This window comes from Lonchura striata, chromosome 1A, assembly GCF_050655825.1.
Source record: "Lonchura striata isolate lonStrDom1 chromosome 1A, ASM5065582v1, whole genome shotgun sequence".
In the NCBI taxonomy this organism is placed as follows: Eukaryota; Metazoa; Chordata; class Aves; order Passeriformes; family Estrildidae; genus Lonchura; species Lonchura striata.
This window is the reverse complement of record NC_140741.1, coordinates 35,038,688-35,054,699: the sequence shown is the minus strand read 5'-3', so window position 1 is coordinate 35,054,699 and position 16,012 is coordinate 35,038,688. Positions and strand designations below refer to the sequence as shown.

Sequence of the window (16,012 nt, the reverse complement as noted above, 5' to 3'; positions counted from 1 at the left end):
CTTGAGAATTCACATGAGTTAGGCTCATTCCCAGCTGGCAAACAGAAATTGTTCTGTTTTCAAACTGAGGGATTTTAGTAAGAGATTAGGATTATTCCACACCAGTGTGCTTCAGTCACTAGAACATTACTGAGCATATTTTCTAAGTATATATATGTCTCACCTTAAGAGTCCCATAAGGAAAGGAAAATGGAAGCCCTCAAAGAATATTTATTTAGCAGCCAAGTCATAAGGGCATAAAGCTTAAATGATCTGTAATGGGCCAGACCCGAGACTATCTAGAATAAGATCTATGCTTCAGCAGCACCAGATGCCAAAAGAAGGTAAGAATACAAGAATATACCATTACAACTATGGAAGCATATCCCCAGGAACTGCCAGGTTGGAACTCAAAACTCCCCAAACCAGCAGCACATACTGCATTTTTCCTTGGTGAATTTGTCTATTCCCTCTTCAGACCTGTGTGAAATGCAGAACATGATAACAGTGGACAGGATTGTGTTTCACAGTTTTCTTATGCACTGCATGAATAATTAGCTTCTTTTATCTAGCCACCTGCTAGTTTTAGTTGATTGTCCCTCCTTACTCTTATGCTAAGAGATGGCGTTGATGCCTTCATAATTGTTCCTTTATGCTGCACATCCTTTTATAGATATTTGCTTCACTAGCCTATACGCTCTCTTTAGGAAGTTCAGGGAGCTACACTAGTTTTATGTCATTCTTGTACCAATAAAAAAAAAACATACTACACATTATCCTTGTCATGTTTACCTGGATATTAACTAGTCCAACTATGTCATTCTTTGCAGAGGGATAAGACTTATGCTGTATGAATCCAGTTTGTTAGCCCTTTGAACATAGAGTTGCAAGAATAGTTTTCTGCTGTGTTCTCTACTTATTTCACGATCAGTCAAAAAGCTGCATTTCTTTTATTGCTATGAAATATTAGGGACATGTTATTTTAGATCTGTTATAGTTCCAAGACCTTTCTGAATTACTTATACCTAATCTGAGTAATGGGCTCCGTATTAGGTTTTCCCCACCTGCTCCACAAGTTTGCCTTCATCAACACTGACTACCTGCTGAAACAGCAGACATCTAGACTGTAGGCACATCTTCTTGCATTTTAAGATTATCTACTAAATATCACTGTCACCATGGCCATACTTTTCAAATGGTTTAAAAGCTCAAAAGAATAGCCTAAATTTCACTGGACTTTTTTTTATCAAAAAACTTAAGTTTTGTTAAAATAGAGTCAACATAATATAGTCAGACTGACAGCTACACCTTAGGGAAGCTATATAACCTTTGCCCAAGCACTGTGATGCTTTCACAAGCCAAGATACATTTCTGTTTCTCTTTGCAGCTACGTCGTCAGGAGTTGTCAGACTGACTACCAATCTTGCTGGTAACCTACTGAAGAAGTTAAAGCATGATTGTCTGATGAAAAGAGTGCTTTGTAGTTGCTTCCTCCAATGCTCTACAACTAAGTGTAAAACTCTCCCTATAATCCACAGAACAATATGAGTAATTTAACCCTAACTGCATTTGTCAGGTAAGTAAAAAGGAACCTAAGAATTACCCATACTACCACAACAAAACAGTTATATCTGCAACTTAATGTCATCTAAGAGATGCTATTTATCCCTCTATGTTGCAAACAGGCAATGACCTGATTTTGGACACAGCCAGGCAGATTTTGTTCAAAACCTTTGCTTCTCTAACAGTCTCTCCCACTCATTTCTCCAATATTCTCTACCTGTTAAACCGATAACCTTATAGACACAAGACTACACACTGGAGCAAACCGGGCCATTATACAGTTCACATTTAAGCTCAGCAACTATCTCTCCACCCCTGCAAGAAATCTTCTCAATACTCCAAGACAAGTCCATTTTCACTGACCTCTACCCAACAGGACTTCTCACAGAAATGGGTGGTCTTGGCATGAATTATACAGCTTAAATTCAAGGCACAGGAGACAGTGACCAGTGTCAAGACATGGCTCCCTAAGCATTGCTTAATATCATATCTAACAGCAAAAGCACCAAGTGGAGTATCTGGGTAAACCAGTAACTGTCGTAACTTGACAACTGCTTGTAAAACCTTGAACCAACACCTACCTCATGAGTACAAAGAAGATTATTACACAGAGTGTGTCCTTATTCTGCATAATAATAATAATAGTATATTTAATATATACTTGGTTACCCTGTGAGTAGAGCTTGATTTAGAAGATAGAAAACAATTTCACTGAAGTAGGTTTTGTTTTGAGGGCTACCAAGTTTAGAGTTCAACTGCATTTCAACTTACTCATTAGCATTGTACAAATTCCTAGTGCTGACAAGCTGCAATGAAGCTTTTTCATATTACAATATAAAGTTACAAGTTCTGCTGTCATACCACTCAGATTTTCTTATTAAAAGGGCAAAAAAGGAAAAAAATACAAAGTATATTTTGGGGGACACAGGGAAGAGGACAATCAAATCCAACTCCTTTTACTTCATCCCCTGTTCATTTACATTATGTAGAGCAGTGGTGCCAAGCTTTCTGCTATTCAGCTTCTGGAACAAAGATGGAAAAAGTAATGATCCACACCACTTGGAAATTTACACAGACTATGGTGAAATTTAAAACTTGAGAAAATAAATTCAATTTTAAAAGTTCAAATTTAATTGCATAATTGCAGCATCTGAGAACATTTACACAAATATCATATTTGAATTTTCCACTGCATTTACTGAGCATTTTGAAGCCAATTAATGTAGTTAATTGTTTCAGTTTCTCACAGCATTCTTGAAGAAAATGTTGAATTTGAAAGTATAGGTTCTTTTATATGTAAATATTTCTTCAAAGTCAGACCATTGATTCAACATAATAATTGTAATTTTTTCTGACATGTATTAGGTTACTTTGTTACTACTGTATTTTCAAGAGGAGGATTCTGAAGTTGTCACTGCTGCTTTTTTTAAGAGCTTTGGCAAGGACCTTGTCCTTTTTATACAGCTGTATATCTAGAAAAGAGGCGTAGGGGAAAGAAAAAAGGTAGTCCACCAAAAACTGATGGGCCGTGGAGGTGAAAACCAAACCTGCTCCCTCTATTTTTTCCACAGCCAACCTCCAGCCAGAGGACATACCACTGGTTCCAGGAACCTGTCACACCTGTCAAGCTGATGAGCTAAGAAGCAGCAAGTCTGTGTTGTCAGCTGTACGCTGGCTGTCTCACAGGAAGAGCTGGTCCTACCTTTGACCCATACTGCAGGATATGTGGTATCAACAAAAAGCTCACGAAAACAACTTCTGCCTGTAAAATTTAGCCACAACCAGTCATCACACATTTGCAGAATGTGATCACAACAGCCACTGACAGTTTCTGACTGGGCAGCAGATAGATGTGTACTTTGATCAGCTTCTGGTGTGAACATTTGCTGCAGTGGCCTGTCAAGTTAATGACTTGCTGTAATTCAACTGTTTCTCAAAAAACAGTGAAGCAAGCCAACTCAGACGGTGGCACATCTCATTACAAAAAAGAATCATTACAATACACGGCTTATGGCTGACAGACATTAAAACATAGTGGGCCAAAAGTCACGACGACGAGTGGCAGCAAAATTAAAGCTACAAGACATTCAGCCACCTAAGTATACAGCAGAACAGAAAGTAAGACCCATTCGAATGGTTTTTTCCAGTGTTTACATACAGCTGACAAGAGGTTGTGATGCAAAGATTGAAGGCTCATAAAATTACTTTGGCCAGATACGACTTCTCTAAGTCTTCCAGGCCAAGCTCTTGCTCACAAAAAGGGTAATTAAGAGCCTAGAATTTATTTGCTCATGGTTCTGTCCAGGTAAGTTTAAGGGTTACAAAATCACCTCTGTATTTAATAACTCCCATTTTGGTGCATGCACAAATGCATCTAGGTTTCATGTATTTCTCTAATGGTTCAGCATTCTTATGTGTTACATGTTGACAGTACTACTGAAAACACACTAGCATTAACTTTCAACCTTTTCCTAATTTTCAGAGTGATGGGTTTTTTCCCATAAAGGGGCAGAACCATGCATACACACAGAAGTTAATCACATGACAAGCTTGCTTTTCTCAAGTTATCTTTCCCAACTCCTGAAAGTGTCTTACAAATAAAACCAGGAAAAACTATTAAAAAAAAACCCCAAAAGATATTACTTTGTCCTGTAAAACAAGAATGCAAGTAGTAGCAGTTGCTTTCAAGCACAGTAACCTCTTGAAATAATCCATGCTTATACAATGGCTGTAGGTTCTTCATCAAGTCAGTCTAAGGACTTCCAGCTCAATTAGCTACTTTTACATTTCTGGGGGAAAACAGCAAGCTATGGTGAATAGCTGTGTGCAATCCAAACCCTGTAAGAATAGAAATCAGTATTTTTCTTCTCTTTTCCATTAAACAGATATCTGGAAATGCTGTCCTAATCAATAACAGAGCTGGGAGATACCTACCCATGGCAGATATTTTTAAGACATGCTATGGGCAAATCTTCATTATAGCTAAGCCAAAATGTTGCAGCCTGACCAGATGATGCTGGGCGCTCCTGGCTAACACATTTCTTCTTCGATACAAGACCAGGGCTTGATACCAGCCCACAGCTTGCTTCTAGGGTGACTGTTAACGAAAAGAGCTGCTGCTATTCTTTGACACTACAACAGCTGTAAGTTTTGTTCAGAGAGCAGGCTTCAGAAACACAGACCTGCTATCAAGTACCATTTCACTGTAGAAATGCTTAGTAAGGCCTAACTTTAATCTTGACCAGAACAGCAGAAAGCTTCAGTACCAAAGCAATCTCTAATAGCCTAGCATTAGCTGAGTCAAGAAAGAACAGACAGAAACAATATCATTAAGACTTGTGAATGAAAAAGATAAGAAGCAGAAGTGAGACTGTGCTCTATAGAAAATTGACCTTCAGTCACAGAAAATTAGGCAATTGGATAGAATTCAGTGACTGACATTTTTTTCTTCAGATAACAAATACTCTGAAGGAAAAAAACAACCAAAATACAGCACTGACTAATCAAGCAGAGACAGAACTTGAAATTTTAGGTGGTGTTCTAAAATAAGCTTAGGTTTTAGCAATTACACTTTTAAATGTTGGTACTTTAATTAAGTAATTCGATGCAATTGTAATTAGACAATGATAATAACTCCCTGTTGTTTTGCAATTGCCTTATCTTCAGTGTCATAAATACACGGAGCTTCCAAAAATGTTTCTGTAGTGCTCAATACAGCTATGCATTTTATCTCATCACTCAATACAGAAACATAAAACCTGCTGTAGGGACAAGGCACCAGAACTTCCATCCCTTTCTCAAGGGAAGATTTCGGTGCCCTACACAAGGAAGCTCTACTTGCTCTTTCTGGCAGTTTAATTTTCCTTCTGCACAGTAGTCCTGTTTCAATTTAAAAAAAATGTAGCTTTTTCTCCTTGGCATTGTGGAGTCTCCTGTCATGTGGGAACAGTATGTTCCCTTCCTGCTAGGAAGGGCTGATAACCCACTTCCAGAGGAAACGTTCTCTCCACCATGCACTCCTACAGAAGACAGGCACTGCAACCTCTCCCAGTAGTAATTTTAAACAGATTGACTAAGCCTGCTACTATTGAAACGACCCCTAAGTTATTAAGACACATGAAAAACATGCAAGTATGCTTCCCTAACAAATACAACATTTCATGTAGCAGAGGCATTTGCTAGAGTAGACAAAAAGACTTCCTAGCACTTTCACAGAAACTTAGAAGAGTTTAATTAGGTTCAGAATCCTGGAATATTTATAAGCCCTGAAGAGTAGGTAAGCCAACCTTCTTAAACATGTGTGTCTAGTATGATGGTATAGGTGCAATTCAGGCCTAAAAGTGAGAAATATGAACATAAATTAACATCACCAAATTTTAAAAAGCTCAGGAAGCATTCACAATCGTCAACTTGTAATTGCTTTTCAGTTAGAGATGGGAAATGATTGAGATGGGAAGAAATTGGAGAGTGAAAGGACTGGTGATGCTGAGGGCAGACTACTCTTACTTACTGCTGACACCTTTATCTGAAGGACTGCAAAGATGAGGGCCCCAGACAGAATAAGTACAATAGCTGCATCTGTCGTCTTAGGCTTTTCCCCTCTAGAAACAGTGTATCAGGCTATTTATGGTTACTGCCTCTTGTACAAGAAGTGTAATGATACTGTCTTGATAGCATCCACACACACGCGTGCGCTAAAAATATTCTTCAAAGACTCCACAATATTTTTACTACAAAATGAGATTTTCTTCAGTCAGATTTTGCAACTCTCAAACTGGCTTATAATTTGTTTTCACACCAGGTTGCCTCCAGAATCTTCACAACTGAGTTTAAATGTGACAGCATTTATTCAGTGGGGGTTTGACTACCAGTTTATTTTAAATTTGGACAAACTGTGATTACTTCAATTTTTAAAGCTATTACAGCTTCTGAAGATATATTTAGCAATTTCCTAAGAATCTCGTCTTTAAAGACAATTGTGTATTGCAAAAAAGCTAGCTTCAGATGTTACCGACATGATTTTAAACTAGTTTCTCATAGAAAGAAAACATACGTAACTTCAGAAGTTTGCTGGCAGATTTCAGCAAGTTAAGCAGCTAGAAACAATACTCTAATTTTTATGCCATTTACAGGACATTGTTTTCCAAAGACCAACTGATTGCTCCAAAGACAGGAACACTAAAGCAAGCCTTTGCAATATTTGACAGAACTGACAAAAGAAAGCCTTTTGTAAATATCCAATCACATGTGTAAAACTTTATTTTGTGCAAATTGAGAAATTACTCAGCTGAAAACACCGAGGCCTCACCAGTTCTTCTGCTTCTGAAATTATTTGCTACAATTGCCAAGCATTCAATTTTAAGCTTAAAGTTTGCTTTTAATTAATTTCCCATGATTACCCACTGATTTAAAAATGCCACATATATAGACGCCAAGAAAATAGTATTTTTTTTTCCACCTATACACAAAGTTAGGCTATCAGAAATAAAGCTACTGCGTAAGAGATGCTGCTTTTTCTTATTTGAAGGCAGAAGGAAGAGAGAAATTTTTTTCAGAAACAACAAAGCCACTTCAGGTATTTGCTATCACTTCTGAAACATGAGAAGATAACTCCACACAACACATAGTGTAATGTGGAAACATTTAAGGAATTAAGAGACCATAAATGTAACACTTAAGAACAGATTCCCTGTCTTGCCTGTGCCCTAGTAAGTGCACAGACAAGTGCCCTGTGCCCAGACAAGTCAGCTGCAATATCCTCAATGAAGATATTTTATTGATGTGAAGAAGGTACCAGTGATCATTAAGTGGTGTTACAACAAAAAAGGGATGAAACAAGGGACCGCTGATTGACAAATCTAAGCTATGAAAGTGCTTGTATGAACTTAAGTCTACTGTTGTCCAGTAAAGAGATCCTTCACTCCTAATCCTCAGTCAGCCAGTTAAAGACAGCTCAGATAAAAATTCATTTGCCCTTCCAGTACCTCCCACAACCCCCCAGTTCAGTTACAGCTGGCCAACTACTTTTCAAAACATTGCTCAACGGTGGATCACAGAAACCAACAATTAAGGTGTGGGCAAACAGCATACCATATAAAGCCTAATCAAACAACACATGATTAAGAGAGACATTCTTTTACCAGACACAGCATGAAGTTATTTTTAAATCCTAAAACCTCCATTCAGGACAGCACATGGAAAACTTCAGCCTTCCTGAGATATGACATAACCATAACCACAAGCATGCTACAGATTATAATGTATCAAGCTATCTCAGTCTAGCAGATCGTTTACCAGCTGACATACACAACCTTGGGTTTCCACTGATGAGCCAATTGAACACCGTCACTTCCTGTTTACCTGCACAGCATCACTCACTGAGCTGCGCCTCACTGCTTAATGCTGTTGAAACCTTGGCTGGCCACTCAACAGCACACAAAGCAAAACAGTTACCTGTGTTCTGGAGTTGCAGTAATTCATACAGTTACTTTCAGAAACAGATAATATGCTGCATACAGGCTTTCCATAAATTTGTCACTGTCTACTGCCATGGAACAGAAATTCTCACTAAAAAAGACATTTTGTCTTGCAGTTCCACTCCCTCTCCAGCCTCTCAAGAAACACTCAGATTCAAAGCATGTAAGACTGCTCTTGCCAAAGCTCAGTGAATTTTTAGATGAAATGCTGAAGTCTACCTTTCAATTTTGATCAATTTTAAATTTATCAAGACTCCCAAGACTAGGATGAACATTATATAACCATGTAAGAGATTGTACAGATACATAGATTAACCAGTTTTCAAAACTATGTTTCATGGTCATACACAGAAATTGCATATTCAAGTCAAGAATCACAAGTTTCATGCAATGCACAGGATAAAATTTGAGTTCTGCTCTGTTTTGTCCTGTTCCACTGCCCATCCAGCTATAAGAAAACCCAGCCTCTTCCCCTCAACATTCTCTTCTTTTCTACAGCTACTCACTGCCTTCATGCGCTAAGGTCCTCTTCCTTCAGCCTTCAACCATTCCATTCTCTGCACAGTAATATTTTTGTGGATGCTCCATACTAGTTGCATACTAAATGCAGATTCTTATAAGCAGATCCTCTATGCACTTTGAAGATATGAGAGTGCTTTGAGAAAAAAACATCAGAATTCAGGCCCATTTTTTAAAGTTAGATCTATACAGCTCCTTATGAACCATTCACATGATAGCACTCGGTGGTATCACATGATACCACTCAGTGATATAGGTATCATTAAGTTTGCAAGTAAAAATCTGCAGAACAACAGTAAATTGAGTAAGGAAAGGATGTGAAGCATAAACCTCAGGAATTCATGAATTAGCCCAACTCACTAATGAGCCCTTGAAAATGCTATTCAGCATCCACTTGGTACTCCCAGGCCCAGATTTAAAAAAATGAGTATTTGCTTTGCAGACATGATGTATAGGTGAACTTCACTTATGTTCTTCACACTTGAAGACAGGAAATTATATGGAACTTTGGCTTTTGATACTTAGGGAAGATTGAAATACTTCAATTGTTTTAAAAGAATTCTTTTATAAGAGCGCATTAATTACATGCCAACATAAAACAAAGAACTCCCTTCAAAATATTAAGAAATATGAGAAAAGGCTATTAAACATAAAACCTCTTTGAATAATAGCCAGCAACTGGTCTTGCAATTGTGTATACAACTTGGATCCAGTCCTGTAAAGCAGACTCAATCCACTTACATAAAGGTACTTAGAGATACAGCCCCCACACACACACTTTCACCATGCCACAATTCAACATGTATTAATTAGTCCTTGAGGAGTTCACATTTAAACAGAATAGTTATGACAATTCAAGTCAGATACAAGAAAACATAACTTCACGTTAAGATTTTTTTTTTAATATATACTAGCTGAATTTGCTATGAATAGTTATTTCCAGTGACAAGTTTTAAAAGGTTGATATACTATGGGGGAAAAAAAAAGGCATGAAGATGTGCGAGATCTATGATCCTTTGCCATATTCAAAGCTTACTGCAGGATAAAACATTAGACCCAAGCTGAACGTCCAGGAGATTGCTGGTTTTAATTTCATTCTGGCAGTAAGAAGTTGCATGCTAGTGTTTGTTTGTTCCCTGTGCCTCAGTTTCCTCATCTGTAACATGCAAGGGAGACACTGACCTCTATCACTGTAGAGTGCTTTGAGAATTACTGATGAAGAAGTATTATGCTCTCACAGACATTGGGATTTTATTTTTGGAAGGTGTGAGATATGTGTCAACATGATCGTCTGGTTAAGACAGGTTAATTTCCACATCTGTTTTGGTAAGGAAATGGAGATATTCTTTCACCATGGTGGGGCTGCCCCTTGAGTCTAGTGACATTTATTACAGCTAACAGTTTCAATTATCACTGCCCAAAGGGGCTCCTTCTTTGCAGGTACCAGCACTGCATTTACCAACATGCTGCAGAGGCCAAAAGCCACTTAAATTCACCTGCCAGCAAACAAACTTTCGTTTGGAAGCAGTGACAGAATGGTGGTCTTAGATGGCTGAATGTACATAGACCTCAGGCTTACAATTTAAATCACCTATTTCTATTCTAGACCAACCATGGCTACAAATTCTTTGTAACAAATTTACCAATTCTTTTTCTAAGTCACCATCACACTTATTTTTACACAATACATCACACACAGTACATTTAACTCATGATTCTTAAGACAGAAGACTAAAGACCACAAAGCAAATGACTTAGAACTTCCCTATACCTGGAATGTCTCAGTGGTCTATTCCATGAAAACCCCTGAGCAATAATAATCTGTGAAGTCCCAGTATGTAGGCACTGAAAAAAAAATTAGACAATGCACCAAAAAAAAAAAGTTTTGAAAACTAGTCTAGTTCTGACACAACCCTTCAATAAGGGCAATCTCATCATCCCCATATATCTAGGCTCCTTTACAAAGGATTCAGGCTACACTGAAAAATGCTAGGGAGAGTTTATTTCAGGTTTTGGCATTGCTACTTGGTCCCCTAAACTCCCCTAGGAACTGAAAACTCCACTGTAGCATGGCCTTTGCAGCTCAAGATTCGTGTTTAAACTCTCAGGTCAGATATTATAAACCTCCAATTTCTACTACTAAAGAAAAGCCCTCACCAAAAAATAATTTGTGTTTTTGTTACACTCTCCCCCTTGACTGTCTAAATGAGTAGTACAAAGGTAATTTAGTTTAGTTTATTGAAGGGAAAAAAATACCAAACCTTAAGGAAAGAATTGCTGACTTTGCAATATTCAACCTCCAGGGTGAAAAAATAAATACAGCTGACCTCTGCCAAACTGGGACTTAATAAAAACTTCAGAATTATTCTGAAATTCAGATATTAATAATGGAGTTGACAATTTCCTTTCTGAACTTACTACCCACTATCTGAAAATAAATGCAGAGGGCTGCTGAATCAGAAAGCTCCTTCCCTGAAGCTAAAATTCTACTGTAATTCCTTATGGTGCCAGAATATTTCTTATAATGAAGCTGCCTACTTTACTGAACACACCTAGAAGAGCAAAAACTGTAAAGAATCCACTATTAAAACTTAATGAAAAAGTGTTTATTTATAAAAGTAAAATGTTGTAGAAAGTGGGCAGCAGGATGTTATTTTTCCACTGCACTTAACACTTCACTGTCCATATCCAGTCACCAGTTTCCAGTTTAAGAAAAAAATTAAAATATCATGCAATACTTATTTTTTCTTTCAGTGCAGAGCTGGTAGTACAAGTTCACATAGCCAAAGGGAGGAACAGATACAGTGATACTGTTCTCAGTCTAAAATCTTAAATATTAATGTCTGGATGATCAGAACAAAATCACCCTCATCTTCATTTGAAGATAATTAACTCCCCATAACTGCTGTGCTCCTGTTCGTAACTTGTGAACATCGTTCAACAGCAGTAACATATATGCTACATGAAAAGTTACGTGTACCCACCTGAATTTACAAGTCATATAAAAAATATTTCACTCTACTTACAACAGTACTATAGTACTACACTCATGTGAGAAACAAAGCTTACAATAAAGAAAAATCAAGATTTATTAGACCAGTATAAGATTTTAGAATCCACAAAGTCACGCCAATATAATTAACATGGACACGGTAATGACAACTCTTTATCAATTCTTAGGACAGAAAACATTTGTTTCAAAGAACAGCTAAAAGAAACATCTGGTCTGAAACTGACCTTTAAGCTTTTTGGTGAGTATTGTCTGAATTAATAAAATACAGCAAGTTGAGCCAAATATTAAATTAAATTAAAAAGATCTTAAGATAGCTTTGCTTGTGATCACAGTGAAGTTGTAACACTACCAATCTGTATTGCACTGCAGTCCAATTAATCAGTATTATTATCCTAATCAAACATCAGATTTGAAGCATTACATGCTTCAATTTCTAAACTACCTTTCTCCAAGTCTGTTCTGGAGCTGAAAGAGGATACGTAACATGCACAGCATTACTGGTTTCTACTGCTTGGGAGAACTGGCAACTGCTTTCTTGTAAGGTCAAGTGTTTGTCACTATTCTGAAAACCTCCACCTATGCAATAAACTACAGTGCTTTTATGACAGTATAAAATCAGCAGGTAAATTGTTACACCATACTAACATGAAAATGTACATAATAAATGTTATGCTAGTTACAATCACCGAACAGATAAAAGTTATTTGTGACATAATGATTACTCTTTTCAGATGCGTAACACTTCTGGAAACAAGATATTCCTCTGTAAGGGCACTGATGCACCTTAAATCCCAATGGCTGAAAGAAGTCACCCCTTGTCAAATCAGACTTTGGATGTGGATATTCCCTTCCTTTGTGATCAACTAACCACTTCAGTTGCTCTGAGCACCTGAACAGCCTCAATCTGTTAGTAGAGAAACAGAAAACTCTTGATGTTGAGTGTATGAAAGGTAACACCACTCCCATGAGTATACAGTTTAGACAAAAAACAAGTTGGTAACCTCACTAAGACAGAATTCAAGAAAAATTACACCCTCCTCAAGAGACTTTACATGAATATAGAAATAGGATACATCTCCCAGTCTCCTGCATTAAATTATTACAGGTGTGGGACCCACATAATAGCAATACATTGCTAGAAGTTCAGTATGGTTAATATGTATCAGATTAAAGACTGTATAACTGGGTTCTCAGAAGACCTAGGAGGATAAACTGCCAGAAGCTTTAAGACTGTGGTACAAACACTTCCTATCAGAAGATGGTGATGGAGAGTGCCAGTAACACACCTGGATCTTGAGAAAGCCTTACAAAGGGATGAGTGGTTTGAGGTAAATTAAAAAAAAAAATCTTGATTTCCTGATAGTCTAGTATCCATTCCTGGGCACACAGAGCATATTTACAGAATAAATTGAAAGCTAGTCAGCTTCACCAATGTAAGTGTCCCATTGAACATCTGTTACTCAAAAGTGCATCCTCCAGAATGCCACTGCCATCCACCAGGTGCAATATGATAGTTTTTTACTATATTATGTGGAACTAACATCTCTAAATCTGACAATCCCTACATAAAAGCTTTGGTTCTGCAACAAATGCAACAGTCCTCTGCAGATTCCAGACTCCAAGAAGTAACATGTCAGTCAGCTCATTCCAGGACTAGGTTACTCTCACAAACCAGGCACTATGCTGCATTTAAAAGTGCCCAGAGCACCTGAACTGAAAAACAGCCTTCATGATGCATGGCAGACATCAGTATTTAAGGCTGATTTGTTTATCTGGAATAAGCCAACTACGTAACACCCTTTGCTAATTCAGACTTACATCATAGCAATATTTTTTGTATGTGGTGTCCTTGGAGAAGTTATTTCCAGTCAAATGTATATTGGTACTGCATCATTTCATTGCTAAAACAATTATCGCAGCCAGAATTGACATGCAAGCTACCATCCCAAAATATGCCTAAAAACACTCAACTGCTCTGAACCGAATGCTACCTGTTGTAGGAGAAAAGTACTTGTACAGCACCAAACCTCACCAGGGGATCAGTTCCTGCCAGTGCTAACTTATAGAAGTGACATTAGGAAAAAAAAATACGGCCTGAAGGAAAAATAGGGAATGACCAGACACTCAAGGGGGGAAAATGATAAAATAAAAACTAGAGACAAGAGTTTAGAGAACTGAGGCATGCAAACACTATCTAGCAGATCTTGTGGACTCAGAAGACAAAACAAACTGAAAAGCTTCCCAAACTCACACCTTTATACGCCAGACAGAACCAATGATTAAGGTGAGACACTGGAACAGAGTATGTGATGATTAAAATATCACTAATTACACTACTTGACACCCTAGAACAGTCTCTGGAGCTCAATCAGGAAACAAATTACTGCATCTGAGCTGATGGGAAACTGCTACAACACTCCAAAATGCAGTTAAGATTCTAAGAGAACTAAGCACATCTTTGGAGGCTCTGAAGATACACAGAACTTTTCTTAATTTACTTACAAACTACTCATCAGAAAAGAAACCTTCAGACAGGATAAATTTTCTTAGGCCATTGCTCTGCAAACAAGAAGTGAAAGAAATGCAGCATCTTTTAAGGTCATCCTTGCTTCTGTACAAGCACAAGTCAGCTACATCTCCTTGCCAGAAGGCAAAATCTTTTTTTTTCCTCCTGGGATCAGAGATCAGAAACCTTATGAGCTTGTGTTCACAGTATCAGTATCAAATAGACTTGATAATTTGTCCACTGGAGCAGGTGATTATGTGTACAGTCACACTTTCGTCTGCTGTAAACTTCTACATTTTCTCAGGTTTCCAAAAGCAATTTCTAGGAGCAGAAAGACAATATTGAATTTTGTTGCTGGCAGGAAAAACAGATTTGACTTGAACTTCATGTCAAAGCAGACAGTTATGTGCACAGCAGCAGAGCTGACACTTATTCTGTGATCTACATGCTACTGACAATGCTAGAACAGACAGTTCACATCTCTTCGTCCCCAGAACTACTTTTGTCTCCTAGCAGATTTCCCTGTTTGTGCAGATATGAGTTACTAAGACTTGGGCTGCTTTCTGGATATGATGGGAAATAGTGAAGAATGTACATATACATAGAGAAACAAACTCTCTTCCCAACACAACACAAATTAGGTAATGATGGCCCTACCTCAGATGATGTACCAGGAGCTGTTTACACCACTCTAATCTCAAAAATACACTCATTCTAATTTGAGCAATTACTAGGCTAGCACTCAAAACTGTGCCAGGAAGCGTGCCAACAAACTGAACACCATGGACGGTCACAGAACAGTGCCTGAGTTCATGCTACTGTGCCACTTAAGTTTATTAGCACGGCTGGCTGACAGACCACAGGTGAGAAAAAGGACAAGATGCATCCTTCTGCCACCAAGCTTAAATGTTATCAGCAACATAAAGATATGGTCCAGCCAGGTATGGTCAGTGTGAGAGATGGACTCCTTGGTAACACAGTGTGAAGCCTGGAGCAGCAGCATGAACACTTCTTTGATAAACCAATTTCCATAAGCAATATGAAAAGAGGACAGAGAAACAAACAGGATTTTTTTCTGTCATTTACAGGCAGAAAAGACTGGAGGTGTTCAACGAGGCTGTTAAGGAAAAGCCTCAATGACAAACTGAAGCATTCAAAGCAAAACCTTCTAAATGACACAAAAAGAGGAAGTTAAAACCATGACATCAAGTAAGATCTACATATCCCAGCAAAACATTTAGCACCAAATCCATCTCCATGTATCCTAAGCAAACAGAACTGTAACACAACTATAGGTATATTGCATCCAGATGCTTGTACTAAGACAAGGAAGGTCATGACCTTAGCAGAGACAACAGCTGTATTTCAGCGTCTCAGGTATAGAAATACTGGCACCTGAATATGATATGGACAAATCTCTTACGGACAAAACTATATTTTAAAACAAAGAAATGATGTATTGAATCACTACTGAGTTCTAGACATCAAGCACAACCAGCACTTTCTGTTGCAATCACACTTTAAATTCAAAGCTATACAAGGTTTTAAAGTTCCAGCTACACAAACAGAGCACAGTGCTAACAGTACAGTGTTACACAAGGAGGGCAACATTGTTTAAGAAGGGTCAAAATTACAACACTATTGTATGGCTAAAAAATATTGGTTCACATAACATCGCACAAAATTGAGCCAAAACCCTGAATTTTTAAAAGCTATTATCAGGTTGATAAAAATATAAATGCTAATAAATGCATATCCAGTTATGAAAATGAATTTCATACCTGAGACTCTTAACTAAAACCTAAAGCAAATAAAGAAAAAAATAGCCCTGCATTTAATTTGTTAGAAACTAATGCTTCCTTCTCTGCAAATGCATGGGGAAGCTTTTGCCTGTGGCATTGCACAGAACACACACCACTACAGGATGTTCATAGTTTTCTTCCTCTTTTCAGTTAA

The 16,012-nt window shown here is 37.8% G+C and overlaps 1 protein-coding gene across 3 annotated transcripts in view; it reads right to left on the bottom strand.

Annotated features, from left to right (window-relative positions):
• Positions 1 to 16,012, bottom strand: part of WASL (WASP like actin nucleation promoting factor) — a 50,028-nt gene that overhangs the window by 24,933 nt on the left and 9,083 nt on the right. The window contains exon 2 of one of the 3 annotated variants that reach the window (XM_085569016.1): positions 344 to 459. The exons of the other annotated variants lie outside the window; for them this stretch is intronic. Within the exon in view, the coding sequence (XP_085425142.1) occupies positions 344 to 346 (3 nt within the window). The 5' untranslated portion in view covers positions 347 to 459. The remainder of the gene's footprint in view (positions 1 to 343; positions 460 to 16,012) is intronic. 3 annotated transcript variants of the gene reach the window in all.